This window comes from Vigna unguiculata, chromosome 1, assembly GCF_004118075.2.
Source record: "Vigna unguiculata cultivar IT97K-499-35 chromosome 1, ASM411807v1, whole genome shotgun sequence".
NCBI classification, from domain to species: domain Eukaryota; kingdom Viridiplantae; phylum Streptophyta; class Magnoliopsida; order Fabales; family Fabaceae; genus Vigna; species Vigna unguiculata.
In genome coordinates, this window is record NC_040279.1 from 19,189,556 (window position 1) to 19,207,191 (window position 17,636).

The window sequence follows — 17,636 nt, forward strand, 5'->3', positions numbered from 1 at the left end:
TTGGCTAAAGTGATCTCCAAGTTGCTCTCTTTTTTTAGACACATGCTCTTGCTCTATGGCATGCTCTTAATGGAGAGGATTAGTGGCCATGTGTCACGGTCTAAGTGGAGAGGATTGGTGATCATGTGTCATTCTCCTAATGGAAAGGATTTTTTCCCTTGGTGTCCAAGTTTGTAGATTAGGGTTTTGCTTCCCCATTTTGTGAGACACTTTTAGGGTTACCTAACTTTATAAATATTAGTGTATCCCCCATGTAAAAACTAACTATGAATTGAGTAAAGTTATGTTGCCAAATTTGTGTCATACAACTGTTTTAGGTTACCAAAGGCTAGAACACCCCTTCTAGGTTTCCTCTAGCCACCCTTTCTTATGAATTGGCCAACCTCTCTTGAGAACATTCAAATACCACCATCTCATCACCATTACACCATCAAAAGCAAGCCATATCACCCACCTTTCCATAGCTTTCGCACACCACTCATTCTTGGGTTCACCCACCTTACTTGAGTCATATAGCTTAGAGGAAGAGCCTACGATCTCTAGCCTTTAACTTTTGTATTATAATTGAATTTTCTTGATTACAATCATGTGCTCCAATCTCATATCTTCATCTAAATTGCTCTCATAATCTAGCTTATTAATCCCTCCAATCTACCTAATTGATGAGTGTAAATTTGAAGCCTCATTTTGCCAATAATGGAGAAGTTAATTTGATTAAAGGTTAAAACTTTAACAAGAATTATTAAGAAGTTACTTTGGTAGATTATCTTTTTACAAAAGAGGAAAATAATTGATATGATTAGGCATAGTAATATATTTAACTGAGAAGTTGATTTGGTTAAATGTTTTATGATTTATCTAAAAAGTTCTTGCTTTTAATTGACAAGTTACTTTGGTTAAAACTAAGGCCACCAAAAAATTAAATGAAAAGTTACATTGATTGATTTGAAAATCTAAGACAATAGTCAATTGAACAATAATCTTTAGATAACCAATGATAGATCATATTTAGAAACTAGTAATGGAATCAACCTTTTTCACCATCATTATTTTAAAAACCTTTTATGTATTTGTTATTCACTTTATTACTATTTGATTTGATTTAATTTAATTCGTTTACCATAATTGCATACCCAAACCTCATTGCTATAAAGTAGTATTAGGCATATTCATATTATTAGCATATCATAAACATTTGCATTTTAATTCTTTTAGGTGCATTTTTTTAGATCTTTAGCAATATTATCTTGTGGATATCTTTGTATCTCATTCATATTCATTCATATTGCATTAGGTTAGTTCTTTAGTTTTATCTTTTATTATTTGTATATTCCTAACCATTCTTATAGGTTTCATAAGAATTAACTAGTTAAATTTTAATTTTGTGTTTGATGAGAAATGACTTTGGATTGAATTTACTTTTTGTTGTTTATTGGCTATGAAATATGGAAGTTACTATAGTTAATTTGCGTTAATTTCTTAGCAATGACAACTCACTACTAGAAAAAAGTATTTTAGCCACCGACGAAATCGGTCGCTAAATGGATAAATAGTGGTGAAAATTGTAGTCACAAAACAGTTAGCCACCGATTTCAAAATTGGTCGCTAAACTGCCACCAAAATTTCGGTCGCTAATCGGTCACTGAAAATTTGGTCACCTTCAAGTATTGGAGACCAATTTAGCTACCAAAATTTGTGTCTCTAATTCAGTCACTAAACAAGAAAAATTTTAATTTAATAAAATAATTTTCGGTCACTAATTCAATGGCTAATAAGTATGATTTTTAATTTAATTAAAATAATCATTTGTGGTTAAATCAAATATCTAACACAATGGTTAAACAATGGTCAAATCGGTAACTATTTTAATGACTAAATCGGTGACTAAATCAGTCACAAAATAAAAAACATTAATAACCAATATAATTTGATATTAAATAACTAATTTTATGTACATGATTTTACATATAAATAATATTTTGAATTACCTGTAAATAATTTTCTAACCTTGGCATAAATGCTACAAATTTAATTATGTTAAATAACAATCAACTCCATGATATAATATGCTAAAAATTAGTATAAAATTCATATTATATGATCAATATAAAATCAAAATAGAAATAACTCTTAATAAATATACAAGTTTAACATAACTAGTCTTCATGTGATTTATCATCTTCATTATTAATCAAAAGAGCCTGACATGGTCATCTACTCATGGTCATCTTGTTGGCATATGCATTTAATGTCTTGCTTCATGAATTGCTCCATTTTTCTTCAAATGTCCTCTTCTCGAAAGAACCACAACTACAAATAAAAACATTTATAAATAGTACCAAAATGCAAAAGGATAGGCTTGCAACCATTATATAGTTCTCACAAATAAGAAAGTTAATACGAAAGTTGAAGCATATTATTCATGGAACACTGTTACTATTATTCATCAATTAAAATTGGTGACCTAACATATAAAAATGGCTAATTAACAGACCATTGTCCTATTTTTTTATCAAAGTGTCGCAACAAGATTAATTTAATAAATTCAATTTTCCACCAGTGGTTCAACCCATTAAATTTACCTATTAAAGGGAAAACTTATGAACTGAAACTAAATAAAAGGACAAGGATAAAAAAGAAGGTAAGCAAAACTGAAAGAGAAAAGTTTTCATTTGAGTTTAAATTGAATATGAGCATAGATTGGCAAAGTTTTCACTAAAAATAAGAGCATATTCTACTTCCATGGAATAATTGCACACTAGCTGATGCCTAGATCGGTGTTAGCAATCAGACCACAGCCCATTTGACTAGCGTAAGGCTCAAAAGGATTACCACCATACCAGCCTATCTGAAAGATTACATCCCATAAAACTCACTACGTCAGCTTGTTTCTAGAAGTGTAAGTCACACTATTTCTTTGCATAGAATAATTTAGTTATTATTTCTGTTTCGTAGATTCCTTTTCCTACAAATGAGGAGGACCCTCTAATTGTAACCAATTTTGGTTTTGCATGGCTATACATAGCCTTGGAAAGGAATGAAAAAGCAGGCTAAAAATCAAAATATCTATTTCTCTCTCCTATCTATTCTTAGGGGCTCCCTTAGCCATCAATTAAGGAAGAAAATACTTAACAATTTGGTGCTTTCATTAAGTACCTTTCCTCCATGGCCAACCGCCCTACCAATGCCGAACGTTTGGATTATTTGACCGTCAAAGTTAATTCTATCCTGGAACAACTTTCCCTTTTGATGGTTTGCCCACCCTCCCCAACACCATACGTTTCACCTTCAATCCACACCTCCCCCGAGAGTTTTCGTCACCCACACATGAAACTTGAAGTTCCCCGATTTGATGGGATTGACGCCCTTAGTTGGATCTTCAAAATTTCCTAATTTTTTTATTACCACAATACACCAGAATAGGAACGCCTTCAGGTAGCCTCCTTTTATATGGACGGACCAGCTCTTAGTTGGTACTAGTGGATGTATCAGAATAATCAGATCAATACTTGGTTCGGGTTCCTCCCTGCCTTGGAAACCCATTGGCAGTATTGGCTCATCCACCATACAGCCAAGGGCAGATTGGCAACAAACTTGTTTCCATTCTCGTTGACGGTGGTTGCAAGTCCATGATCCAAACAAGTATGAGTATGTTTTCTTCACCGGTCCTGCTAGTTCGCAAGAAAGATGGGTCTTGGCGTTGTTGTGTAGATTACAGGGCCCTTAATGTCGTCACTATCCGTGACTATTTCTCGATGCCTACCATTGATGAGTTGTTGGACAAGCTCGGTGGTGCAACCTGGTTTTCCAAGCTCGATCGTTGACAAGGCTTCCACCAAATATTGATGCACCTTGATGATATCGCTAAGACTGCCTTTCGTACTCACCATGGACATTATGAGTACCGAGTGATGTCGTTTGGTCTCTGTAACGCTTTCTCAACGTTCCAGACTACCATGAATATCCTCCTCGGCCCTTTTCTCCGTCGTTTTGTTGTTGTATTCTTCGATGACATCCTTGTTTATAGTTCCTCTCTTCCACAACATGTTTACCATTTGGAACAGGTATTTCAATGTTTGTTGGACAGTCAGTTTTATCTCAAACTTTCTAAATGCTTATTCGCACAAAGGCAACTGGAATATCTAGGCCATATCATTTCCGCTGCTAGGGTTCAACCTGACCCTTCCAAGATTCAAGCAGTGCTGACTTGGCCTCCTCCTGCCAACATCAAGGCTCTTTGTAGCTTTCTCGGTTTTATTGGGTTTTATCGAAAATTTGTCAAAGGATATGCCACTATTGTCTCCCCCCTTACGGCTCTCCTCAAAGAGGATGCCTTTACCTAGACTTCGGAAGCCTAACATGCTTTTACCATTCTGAAGCAAGCTATGACCCAGGCCCTCGTACTCGCTTTGCCAGATTTCTCTATACCTTTCACTACTAACGCAGACGCATCTAGAACAGCTATAGGTGTCGTTCTAATGCAACGCAATCAGCCAGTGGCATATTTTAGTAAACCATTCAGCCACAAACTTCTACATTCATCTACTTATGTAAGGGAACTACATGCCATTACTTCGGTCGTCAAGAAATTGCGCCAATACCTTTTGGGATACCCATTTGTTATGAATACCAATCATAAGAGCCTCAAAGAGATTTTGTCACAGGTTATCCAGACTCCGAAACAGTAACATTACCTCTCTAAGCTACTGGGGTATGAGTACACGATCCATTACAAGCCGAGCTCTCATAATGTTGTTGCGGATGGCCTCTCTCGAAGCCCGACTGTTTCCTCTGGTGTATGTTATGTCCTTTCCATGCCTAATTTCATTTTTATGGATCAGTTGAGACAATCGGTGGCAGCTAGTTTTGCTTACAATACATTACTTTTACATATTCAAACTGACGTTGCTGCTCTTCCTGACTATACGTTGCATAATGGATTGATTTTATACAAAAATCATTTTTTGTTGGATTTCGGTAATGCCTTCCGCCTCAAGCATATTGATGAATACCACAGTACTCCAATTGGTGGCCACATGGGCATAACCAAAATTGTTACTCGATTGTTGGCCAATTTTTATTGGGATGGACTCCGTAATGATGTTAAAATTTTCATCCGACATTGTTCTATCTGTCAACAAGTGAAGTCTGATACACAAAAACATGGTCTTTTGCAACCTTTGCCTGTACCTACGGCTATATGGGAAGATTTGTCCCTTGATTTTATCATTGGCTTACCATCTTCTCAAGGCTTCACCGTTATTCTTGTCATTGTAGACTGATTCTCTATGGGAGTTCATTTAGGACCATTACCAACACAATATTCTGCTTCTAAGGTGGCCCAACTTTTTCTTGATATTATCTGTAAATATCATGGCATACCATGTAGTCTCGTATCTGACTACGACCCTATCTTCATTAGTAAGTTTTGGGGAATTGTTTCGCTTGAGTGGTACTAGACTTTGCATGAGTACATCTTATCACCCAGAAACGGATGGCCAGACGGAGGTCTTTAACAGAGTTTTGGAGCAATACCTCCGTTCTTTTGTCCATTCCAATCCCCACCAGTGGTCCAAGTACTTAGCTTTGGCTGAATGGTCTTATAACACTTCTACTCACTCTTCCACTAGGTATTCACCCTTTCATATCATTTACGGCAAACCAGCTCCATTTATCTCTCATTACTTACTGGGTTCATCCTCTATGGAAGTTGTCGATACATTATTGACATCACGCCAAACATGATTAGCACAATTGCAGCGAAAACGCCTTAAAGCTCGGGCTACTATGAAGCATTATGTTGACACCAAGCGTCGTGATATATCTTATGATGTGGGTGACTTGGTTTATGTCCGTCTCAGGCCATACCGGCAACGGTCTCTCTCTAGTTCCACTTATCACAAACTTTCCAAGAGGTTTTATGGACCTTACAAAATACTTGCCCGAATTGGTACAGTTGCTTATCAATTGGATTTACCACCTGAGTCCATAATCCACCCTGTCTTTCATTGTTCATTGCTGAAACATCATCATGGCCCTACCCTGGACCCCACTCTAATTCCTTCGGAGGCTTTCAACCACCAGCCAATAATTCGCCCCCTAGCAATTTTGGCTACTCGCATGGATAAGTCAACAGATCCCCAACCAAAATGGTCCTTGTTCAATGGTTCAGACTATCACCAGACAATACTAGTTGGGAAGAATGGGCACAGCTCAAATTCGATTATCACCTTGAGGACAAGGTGATTTTTCCAGAGGCGGACATTGTTAGCAATCAAACCACAGTCCATTTGACTAGCGTAAGGTCTAAAAGGATTACCACCACACCAACCATCTGAAGGATTACATCCCATAAAACTCACTATGTTAGTTTTTTTCTAGAAGTGCTAAGTCACACTATTTCTTTGCATAGAATAATTTAGTTATTATTTCTGTTTCGTAAATTCCTTTTCCTACAAATGAGGAGGACCCTCTGATTGTAACCAATTTTGGTTTTGCATGGCTATACATAGCCTTAGGAAGGAATGAAAAAGTAGGCTGAAAATAAAAATATATGTTTCTCTCTCCTATCTATTCTTAGGGGCTCCCTTAGCCATCAATTAAGGAAGAAAATATTTAACACTCGTTGAAGCTCTTGATCTAGTTAGGTAAGCTTTAAATGACTACTTTCCAACGGTTGAATATAAGCCTGAACACTAACTATAATATTTCGTTATCAAGTGTTGCATTTTAATGGCCAAGTGGGGGATGCAAACACATTTATTTCTAAAATCCATCAAAGAGATAAAAAAAAATATAAACAATACAAGTATCAGAGTATACAATGACGATATGGGGCTAAAGTACAGATCCAAGAAATAGTTACCGGAACAAAGGAATGAAGTTCACAAATAATTGCATGGAAAGTGAGACCTCTTTTACGTGTGAGCAGCATAACATTACAAACTCTTACCTCTTTGAGAAACGATTGGAGCTTGAACCTTGGGTTTTCAAATCCCATTCATAGCACCCCCAAACCCATTTCTCCTCTCCAGTGTCATAGTAAATCCCTTTCTCCTCCACTTCCGCCTTTAAACCAAACACAAAAATTATGGTTTTAATTTCGTTCAAGACCACAGAACAAAGCAGATCCAATTTACATTTGTTCAACACAACAATCCGTGGTCGATGTTTAAATTTAAATACATAACAAGCCATAACCAAGTAGATGTCAATGATGAAAAACAATAAATAATCGATAGTGATAGAGTGAGAGATATGAGCAATAACTTACCAAACATAAGCCCAACGATGGTAAAAGGGTGGAACTAGTGAGAAAGGGGAAGATAAAGTGTGACAATGATTAAAGTGAGGAGGAATCCGGCAGTGAAAAAGAAGACAAAGACGAAGACGACAATGTGGTGTGATAAGGAGGAAGATGACAGTGTAGTGTGGTGTGGTATGGTGAGGAAGAAGTTGGTCGTGAGAAAGAAGACGGGAGGTTAAAACTTTCAGAATTACTTTTTTTGTTTTCATTCTATACCATGTGAAGAGGTGTGAAGAGGGAGGGAAGTATTTTTTATTCAAAATTATTTTAGTCTTAGGGAGGGAATTAGAAAATTTTGGGGGATTGATGTTTTCAACTTTATTTCTTAAGCAATATTTTTAATTTTAAAGAAAGTAGAGAATAAATTTTTTTTTAAAACAATTAGATTAGAACATTATAAATTTAGTAGAAATAAATAATTATTTATAAAAAATTTGAAGTAATGTAATAATATAATTATTTTTAAATATTTGAAATATATTAAAATATATAATAATATTAGATGTTAAATTGTACATGAATAATTTGATAATATTTTATTTGAAATACAGAGATAAATATGAATAGTTTTGATTTGGAATATACATCTAAATAAACATATATTTTTTATTATTATTAATTACTAAAAATATAGATTCTAATTATATTATCAAATTTTCGATAACTGATATAATATTTATTTCTAATTAGAAATCAAATAAATAGTTTCTAATTTTATTCTTTTTACTTATCAAAATTTAGTTATGAGAATAAATTAATAGTTGTTAAGAATTAAATACTGCCAAAATTATTTACAAAAAAATATATTTTGTATGATGTTAATTACTATAAATATAATTTTAAATTTTTAGAACTATATTTAAATTCGGAGACAAAGAACCTTGAAATTTTAAATTTGGGACTTTATGAATTTTTCAACCAAAAAATTAGAAAATAGAAACTAATGAAGGCCACAAAATTTGGAGTATTTTTTAAATCCCAAAAACCTCTCCCTCTCATGACTTTAATTCAAAATTCCTGCAACCTCAACGTTTTGTCGAGAATTTGCAATTTTCCAGCTATCAACCAAAACTCTAAATATTAAATTAAAAAAATAAAAAAAAAACAAAAAAAAAAAACTAGGAACTGGAAGAAGCAAGCAAGTGCCATTTCTTTCGTTTAGCCTACCAGTCAAACTCTTTACTTCATTCTTCACACCTTAAATAATTTCATTCATCTAAATCCAACACATAATAAATTAAGAATCGTTGATGAGAGGGATACAAAGAGAGAAGGAAGGAAAAGAAATGTATCATATGAAAGTAACATAACAACCACTTTCCAGTTGCTATACGAACATCATGTGAGATGCTCTACGAACATAAATAACTAGTATTGGATAATTACACAACACTTCCAATAATACACAAATAGCAGATTACTCATGAAAAGTCTCAGTAACCAAAGAAGAAGACAAATCAAGTGGAAATATGTCAAAAGGGGCACATACACATATATAATGGTTTATATAAGAAGAGTGTACAACTAGTTCAAAAGAGAAAGCAGCTTGGTGGTGCTTAAATATACAGATGAACACTAAGAACAACGAAGAACAACATGAGAAGCAAACCATAAATTACAGTGTGCACAAACATGGATGCAACAGTGGTCTTCATGTTCATGAACTCAAAGGGTGCATTCTTCCCCGGCAACTGAAAGATCATTCCTGGGGACAAGAGCCAAAATAGTGCTGCAGCTATGAGAGGAGGAGCCCAATCGTTCATTGTACACTTCAAAGAATCACTGCCAAAGCTTGAAAGAACTAAGAGCAAGTAGAAGAATAGATGCTAGAGAAAGATCAAAAGCACTAAACTAATGTTGTGTTCTATATCCTCAAAGGGGAATTGGAATTGGAATCCTATAAAGTTTGGCATAAAAATAATGAATCATTCGTTCACTTTAACATGTGAATTCTGGCCTCCTTTTTATCCGGGCCTCTTTGTGGCTTTTTCTGGATAAGAAAGGCATCGTTTTCTTTGGTGGTCATTGGTCAACAATCCCACGAGGCTTTTTCTAGGGAATGGTTACTGTAGAATAGAGAAATAGATAATAAAATTGGGGCTTCATAATTGTGTTGAATTGAAGTAAACAGAGGTAGTAAGTGATGATGATGATGATAATAAAACATATCATTGTGTATTTAGTGCCCAATGACAAGCCTGGTTTCTTTATTGTCCCCTCTTTGTGCAAGGATTCATGGGAGTTGGACAAAACAAAATTAAAAGAAACATGAAAGAAAAAGAAGCTACAAAAGCAGAATACCAATCAGCCAACCACACATAAAAAACACATACATGCGCTAAATGGAGATTTTTAGTTTTTTTTTTTTTCTAAAAGAACTTTAAACTTCCATTTCCCTTTCTTGTGTTCTTTTTATTCTTTAGCTTTCCTTGTGTTGTAGTCGGTCGGAGTGCTCATAGATAAAGATAAACACTAATAAAGAGAGGCTTTACTAAATATTAAAAAATAAGTTTAATTTTAATGCATTAGATAGAAATTATTTTGAATATTGTATATTGTCACTATAAGAAAATTTTGTCTAAGAAAACTTTTTTTCAGTAACCAATTTTAACAATAAAAAAGAATTAGTCACTATACTCACTAATTATTTTTTGTTATTAAAATTGGTCGCTAATAAAAAATTTATTTTGTAGTGTATCATTTATATTTGTTTATAATTTACAAATAGTACATTTATCAATATTTGATATGATTGGATTTTAAATATATTTTAATTATTATATGGATTTGGCGTTTATTTTAATTATTAATGAAAGTGGCATAATTGTCTCTACACTTCACAAGATGGTCATAAAGTTCTTAGGAGAGAACAAGACTATTATCGTTGTAAAAACTTAACTACAAGTAGCAAATGATTGTTATGCTCAAAGTTTGAAGATAATCTCTATTATTTAAAGGGTTAAATATATTTGTGTCCCTTAACTTTCAGTGAATATTGAAATTAGTCCATCTTTAAAGCTTTGGTCCAATTTAGTCCCCCAACTTTAGAAATGTGTAGATTTAGTAATTTTAACCAAATTTTGTTAAGTTTATTTGACGATTTAAACTTGACATTTTAAACGTCAAATAAAGCGCTGGACTCGATAATACACCTTTCAAAAATCAACCAAAGTCATACCCGATTCATTCATTTTGGCACCACTCTTATTGTCAATCCACTTGCATTTGAACACTAGAATAGTAAACATAGTGTAACCAACCTCTCATATCTCTTTTATTGTACCTCAGTACGTCATTGATCGAAATACAAGATTTTAATCTTTAGATGTGAAAAATTGTAGTGACTCAACTTCTAGATTGACTCCAATATTTAGTATTGTGCTTTTATCATCCAAAGACTTCGTATAGAATATGCAATTATTAATTTCATAATCTATACAACGTACAACGTCAAACCTCAATCCATTTTCTAGTCACATCAAAGTCTCAAAAGATTGTGAATCTTTAAAAATCTCATATTTAAACCAATGCATGGAAGTTTTGTTATGCTCCATCAATTGTCATTTCTCTAATTGTATTGGATTGTTCTCCTTCACAATGGCTTTGTGATAGCCTCCTCCTCCTCAAGCTAGGTTGGGCCAAAGCTTGAAATGGTGACTATGGTAGATGGTGGATTCGCGGAAGCTTGGTGTTGAGAGAAAATAGCTCTCGGTTTGGGTGATTTAATGGTGGGATGAAGGTGGTTTGTGGAGCTCTAAGAGAGGTTAGGCCAACTCTAGAGAAAGGGGTGCTAGAGGGACCTCTTGGGATACTCTAGCAAGTGACTGAGAGAAGAAGTATGGCTCAAAAATAATTTTGGCAACATAACATTATCATTCTCAAAGTGCCAAATACATGGGGGGACACCTCTATTTATAGAGTAAGGTGTCTCCAAAATGGTCCAAACCCTAAAATGCTAACATGTACCAAAATCTTAAAAATGCTATCTTGGTGAAGGAGAGTTTGACATGTGGCAATCTTCACTCTCAAAAAACAAACCACTCATGTGTTATCATGTGGAAAGCTACTTTTTGAAAAGCTTCTCCAATAAGACAATGACACATTGCTTCTACCTTTGTAAGAGAACTCTCCATTAAAGAGCTTGCCATGTGGCACGTGTGGGATTCTCTTCCTAAGCTAGCTTGATTAACATAATTAAACATCAAATAGTTGCTTAAGCTAGGAGCATATGCTCTCTACATAAGCAAAATTGTTTTTAAAACCCTACACCACATGGCCCTTAATACAAGGCCTTCAAATAAAAACCTACACTACATGACCCTTAATACAAGGTCTAAAAATGCTCCATGATGGCCCAAGTGAAAAGGAGTTTAGCTTCACCATGACTAGATGTTGTTAACTCTTCTTGAATTTGCTTAGCCATGCTTCTTGTGATTGGACCCTTAGCTAAGGGTGTGCTATCACTTTGTGTGCAGATAAGTTAGGGATCATCTAATTTGTGTTGTTGAATATGTATAGATGTGCTTGCAATAGTTCTTCACGATCTTTGGTTACCACATTCACACCTTGGATGCTCTTACTTATAGAACACCTATTCAACCATGATTTGCAAGGAACTCCTATCGAATTTGCTTTAGTCATGTAATCTGAACAAAACTCAATACTTTCTTCAACAATATACATTTCAATTATTGAAGCTTCTGGACGATATTGATTTTCACTTACTCTTTCAAAATCTTCATATAACGTTTAATAGAATACACCTATCTTAGGTATACTGGTCCACAAATCTTGATTTCTCTTACCAAGTGAACAAGTAAATGTACCATGATGTCAAAAAAGGATGGAGGGAAAAACGTCTCCAATTGACACAAGATGATAACAATCTCGCCTTGAAGTTCATCTAACTTTACAGGATCAATGGCTTTGTTACAAATTGAAGAGAAAAATGAACACAAACGAGTTATAGTTTGTCTAATATGTTTAGGTAAAATTTCACGAATAGACATTGGTAACAATTATTACATTAAGATGTAACAATCGTGGGACTTCAGACCTACAAGCTTCAGGTACTGTATTGAAACTAAACATTTAATATTTGAAGAGTATCCTTGAGGTACATTGACACTCTTTAGACAAAGGTAAAAACTTATCTTCTCTTGTTTGGAATAGTGTAACATATGGGGGCAAATAAGTATGTTTACCAACCTTCCTTAGTGTCAAGTCTTCTCGGATCTTCATTTCAACCAAATCCAAACGAGCACTTACTTCATCTTTCGTCTTTTCCTAAATGTTAAGTAATGTATAAATTAAGCTATCATACACATTCTTCTTTACATGAATTACATCTATGCAATGTCTAACCTCTAACTTCGACCAATATGGAAGATCAAAGAATGTTGATGTTTTCTTTCAAAGGCTTGTTACAAATGACTTCTTGGATGTTTTCCCAAATACATGATGTATTTTATTAACTTTTTCGCGAATTTAAACGTCAGTCAATGGAATTTTTGCATTAACATTTTCTTGATGTCCATTGAATGTTTTCTTTTAACCTTCGATAAGGATGATTAGATTGTAAAAACCTCTGATGGCGCAAATATATTGCCTTCCTTTCGTTTTTCAATTTATGAGATATAATGTTTTCTTCACATATAGTGGGGCAACTCATGATCATCATTTTCTATTGCATTGAATCAGCTGGATTCCGAACAATCTGTCACATCTTCTCTCATCTGCATGTCATTTAAGGTTTTTAGTGTCTTTTGGATTCACAAACAAACGCTTAAGTCTGGGCATGGTTGGAAGGTACCAAACAACTTCCAAAGTTGGGTCGTCCTTTTCTTCATGTAGGTTTTCTATTCGTATGGTGATAATGCACACTTCGGACATTTTTTCAAACCTTGAAATTATTTCCTGTATATTATGCAATCGTTAGGACATGGTTGGCATCATAATTACAAGTGGGTAGTGTATTTCCATCTGGAAGCATTTCATTCAACAACACCAATAATTTTTTGAAACTCTTATTTATCCACTCATTGGTAAGATTCAAATTCATAACCCTTAACACCACTAACAACCATGTGAACTTAGTTGAATTAACATACAACGAAGTCTTTGCATTAGTGGACATCATTTCATACACATGCATCTGGGCAATTACTTATGTGCCCACATCATGGATCATGCGCTTTAATTTGTCTTCTTCTAATTGATCTTCCATGGTGGAATTGACAACATGTTCAGTTCGGGAGATAGTTGAGAAGTCTATTAATTCGTCATGTCATGTCCATTTTGTATAACTTTGAAGGAAGTCATCACAAATAAGATGTTCCTTAATTCCAATTGCATTCAACTTTCTCCCATTCAAACAGTTAACATAAGGACATCTAAATTTCATTTCATCATCACTTCTACCCTCATTACGTTGCGCAAATTGTATAACTTCTTATACTCTCTCTCATACTCAACACTAATGTGTGGTGAATTAATCCAATATTAGTCCATGCGTATATATACTGAAATTACTTGAACAATTTCAATAATCTTTAAATGAATCTTGATTTCACTATGGTATTTAAGGTGTGACCCTATCCCATTCAAGAAGATTTACTTTTTCTAGTTTATTGTACATATCAATTCTAAACAACATATGTTAAATTTTACGAAATTTTGTTAGCATTTCGCATTGGTCTTTAGGTTTACACAAAATGAAAGTGATCATCAATTACAATCAAATATGAACCCAAAGATCAATACAAAATATAGTTGAGAAATATTCATGAATTTTAAGACATGTATATTAAGATATATATATATATATATATATATATATATATATATATAAGTACTACTAAACTATGAAAAAGTTATTAATCTTGTTAAATTGTCCAACTAGACAATTGAAGATTCAATACTTACAAATTATTAGTATTGACTCCTCTTATATTAATTTTTAAAAAATATAATTTCTTCAAAAACATTGGAGAGAGTAAATAATTTTTTTATTGAATATCAAACAGAAAATTAAGGCTAACTCAATGCAACAATAATTTCAAATCAAACAAAATAATCAATATATTTAAGCATATAATTAATCACATATCTAAGATACAAAAAAAAATCATTGCAAAAAAATAATTATAGACTCATTAAAAATAAATTTTGAAGATAATAATAGTAACCTAGGAGTGTGAAACGAGAGCAATGAGAAACAATGAAGGAGAATGCAATCCTTGACACGTTTGGAAAGCTACACAATCTCACCACAATGCAACACAGTACTTGGACATCAATGGTAGCAAAAAAACCTAGATTTTACCAATAATGAACAAAGAATCCAAGGAAGACACACAAAAAATGATTGTTACATTGTCTCAAATGGTAACATTAAGATGCTAATGTATGGGAACATGTAGAACTCAACCAAAAACCAAAAAAACAATCATCAACAACGTTAAGTGGTACGAGGGTAGATGTGCTCAACAAGTAAGGTTGAGTTGATGAAATGGAGATTCCCTCCTACTTTTACAGCAATGATGACAGATAGTAGGGACATCTTTGAAGGGGCATAGACGGAGGCGAAGGAAGCTCCAGCGAAAGCTATGGCATTTGTGAAAGGAAGTGCAATGGGTTTTGGGGAGGATTTAACAAAATGATGGTGGTTCAATGGCAAAATGAAGGGTTCACACTAGAGGAATGAAGGAGAAAATAATAGAAATGAAGGTGGCACCTCTACAACTTTTGGAAAAATTTAACCTAGGTCGACCTTTAGGCTTTGGTTATTAGAAACATTGAAGCCTATAAGGCTTCAACTCTCGGTCTTTCTAATAACCGAAGCCTAAAGGTTTGCGCTCAGTGGCAATTTTGAAATTTTAGGGAACCTTTAGGTCTCAATTCCATTGCAACCGAAGCATATAATAGGTCCTAGTTCTGCAAAAACTAAAGCCTATACCTCTCTACGCTCAGATAAAATAATTTAAAAAAGAGTGATAATTTTGAAAATTTGCAAACTATTAGGCTTTAATTCCTAGGAAGTCGAAGGATGAAGTTAATATAGGTCTCGATTCTCCAACAACCGAGACCTAAAAGTTCGCAAAAATTGAAAAAATATTACCACTTTTTTATGTTTCGGTTGCAAAAAAAATTAGAGCATATAAGACAATTTAAAAACCAAATCTACACTAGTAAACGTTTAAAGGACTGTGGGAGTTGCTCTAACATGACTTATAATAAAATAGTGGTTGCTTATAATATGACTCAAGGAAGAGATTCACAATACATATAACAATTATATCACTGAAATAAAAAAATAATATGTCAATTGATTAATCATTAAAATCAAATCCATATTTACAAAAGTGAAAACTATTGAATTTTATTAAAAAGCACTCCAAATTGAATGAAACTAAAAGTACAAAAATCCTAATAAAAATCAAACACGTAGAAAAATAATTCTTGTACTTTTTGTGACAAAAATTAAAACATCAACAAAAATTAAATTTAAAAACACAAAAATTAAAAATTAAAAATTAAAAATTGAAATAGAAATAGAATTTTAAAAAAATCATAAACGTTAAAAAAATTAGAGCGGACAAAACGGATCACCCAATCCGACTCGGTTTGGCCCACCACGGGTTAGTCACTTAGTGAACCAACTAGGGATGGAAATAGGGCGTGGCGGGGTGGGGACGAGTTTCGCTATCTCATACCCATACCCATAAAAAAATTAATCCTCATCCCCATACCCAAACCCAATGGGTATCAAACTTTTGTCTCCTCCTCATCCCTACTGGATAATAGGTAACGGGTAACGGGAATGAAGGATAAAACTTGTACACATACTCGTACTCATTTTCCTACTATTTCAACATTAATTAATTAATTTTTATAAAATAATAAAAAAATTACAGTAAAGAAAACATAATATTATCAAATATTCAATAGTAAGAGGAGAGTTATTTCTTTGATATCAAATATTTATAAAGAAATTATAATCGTATGCATTACAAATTAGAATAAAATCGCTCTAAGGAAAACAAATGTATAGTTAAGAGTATGATAAGATGAAAAATACCTTGAAGATCTAAGAAAACTTTTCAAATATCAACATAGCCAACGGTTGAGAAATAACGAAAATTATTTTAGCGAAACAAGAGTTATTCAAAGAAACAAAAACTAATAATAATTGAGTAAAGAATATAAATTTTTTATATTACCTAGTAAATGAAAGGTTTATTCTATTGAACAATTCAATTGAGAGTATTAAATATTTTCATGTGAAAGGAAAATATATAGTAAATAAAAATATTTAAAAAGTGAGAAATATTCAAATGTGAGACATAAAAAATATCTAATTGACATACATCATTTGACAATAATTACATAAAGGTTATGATAAAATGAAATATATATATATATATATATATATATATATATAATATAAAATGTTACTTAATTGACTATGAATATTTTAATAATTTAAATGGGGACAGGGATATGGTGGGGACAAGTATTATTGCGGGTATGGGGATGGAGACGAGGAAGATATGTACATCCTCATACCTAATTGAAAAAGTCAGAGATTCCCCATACCCATACACATACCCAGTCAATGCGAGGATTCTCCGTCAAAACGGGGATGGCTCGGGCAATACCCACGAAGGCGAGTTTATTTGTCATCCCTAGCCAACCCAACGTCTTACTTATTAGTAAGCCTAAAAATTTTGAATCCAGCCTAGCCCACCATAAGTTAGTGGGTTAATCGAGTTGGCTCACTTAATTAAAAAAATTATAAATTTTTTTCTTCAATCCTAAAAAAAAAACTAAATTATAATTTTGATTAAAATCTAAATAAATTTAAGGCATATTATAGGTTCATAGGTTAATAGATGCTACCTTCAATTCAAAGAAAAAGTACTAAAAGCCAAAGGAAAATGACATTAAGTTGATAACAATGACTTTGGTATATCATTTTACTTTTTGAATTTTTATTTTTATACATTCTTACACAATTGTATTTGTTCTAAATATCTATATAAAGTTGTATCATTCATTTAAGCAAAAAAAAATGGATCAGTTACACTAATTTAGAGAGAGAAGAGCATTTAGAATTTTTCATTTTTTTAATATAATTTAATATTTAGAATTTATGAGTGGGTTGGTGAGCCAACTCGACTCACCACATGTTCATCCTGGGTGAGTCGGGTTCTTAGTGGATCGGGTTCATTATTGGCCTGTACCAAAATTTGCAATTTTTTTTTTAACCCAACCCGACCTGAACTCGTGGTAGGTTGGGTTAACTTGTAAGTTATAATCTATTTTGACA

At 33.3% G+C, this 17,636-nt stretch overlaps 1 protein-coding gene and 1 long non-coding RNA gene across 2 annotated transcripts; both read right to left on the reverse strand.

Annotated features, from left to right (window-relative positions):
* Positions 1-2,140: 2,140 nt before the first annotated feature.
* LOC114182556 lies at positions 2,141-7,472 on the reverse strand. The gene is made up of 3 exons (XR_003604121.1): positions 7,274-7,472; positions 6,953-7,068; positions 2,141-2,310 (listed from the first exon to the last, which is right to left on the reverse strand). It is a non-coding gene; the product is annotated as an uncharacterized LOC114182556 (long non-coding RNA).
* Positions 7,473-8,585: 1,113 nt separating this feature from the next.
* Positions 8,586-9,330, reverse strand: LOC114182545. The gene has a single exon (XM_028069439.1). The coding sequence runs from the start codon at positions 9,067-9,069 to the stop codon at positions 8,863-8,865; it is 207 nt and encodes a 68-aa protein (XP_027925240.1). The 5' UTR covers positions 9,070-9,330; the 3' UTR covers positions 8,586-8,862.
* Between the last annotated feature and the right edge of the window lie 8,306 nt (positions 9,331-17,636).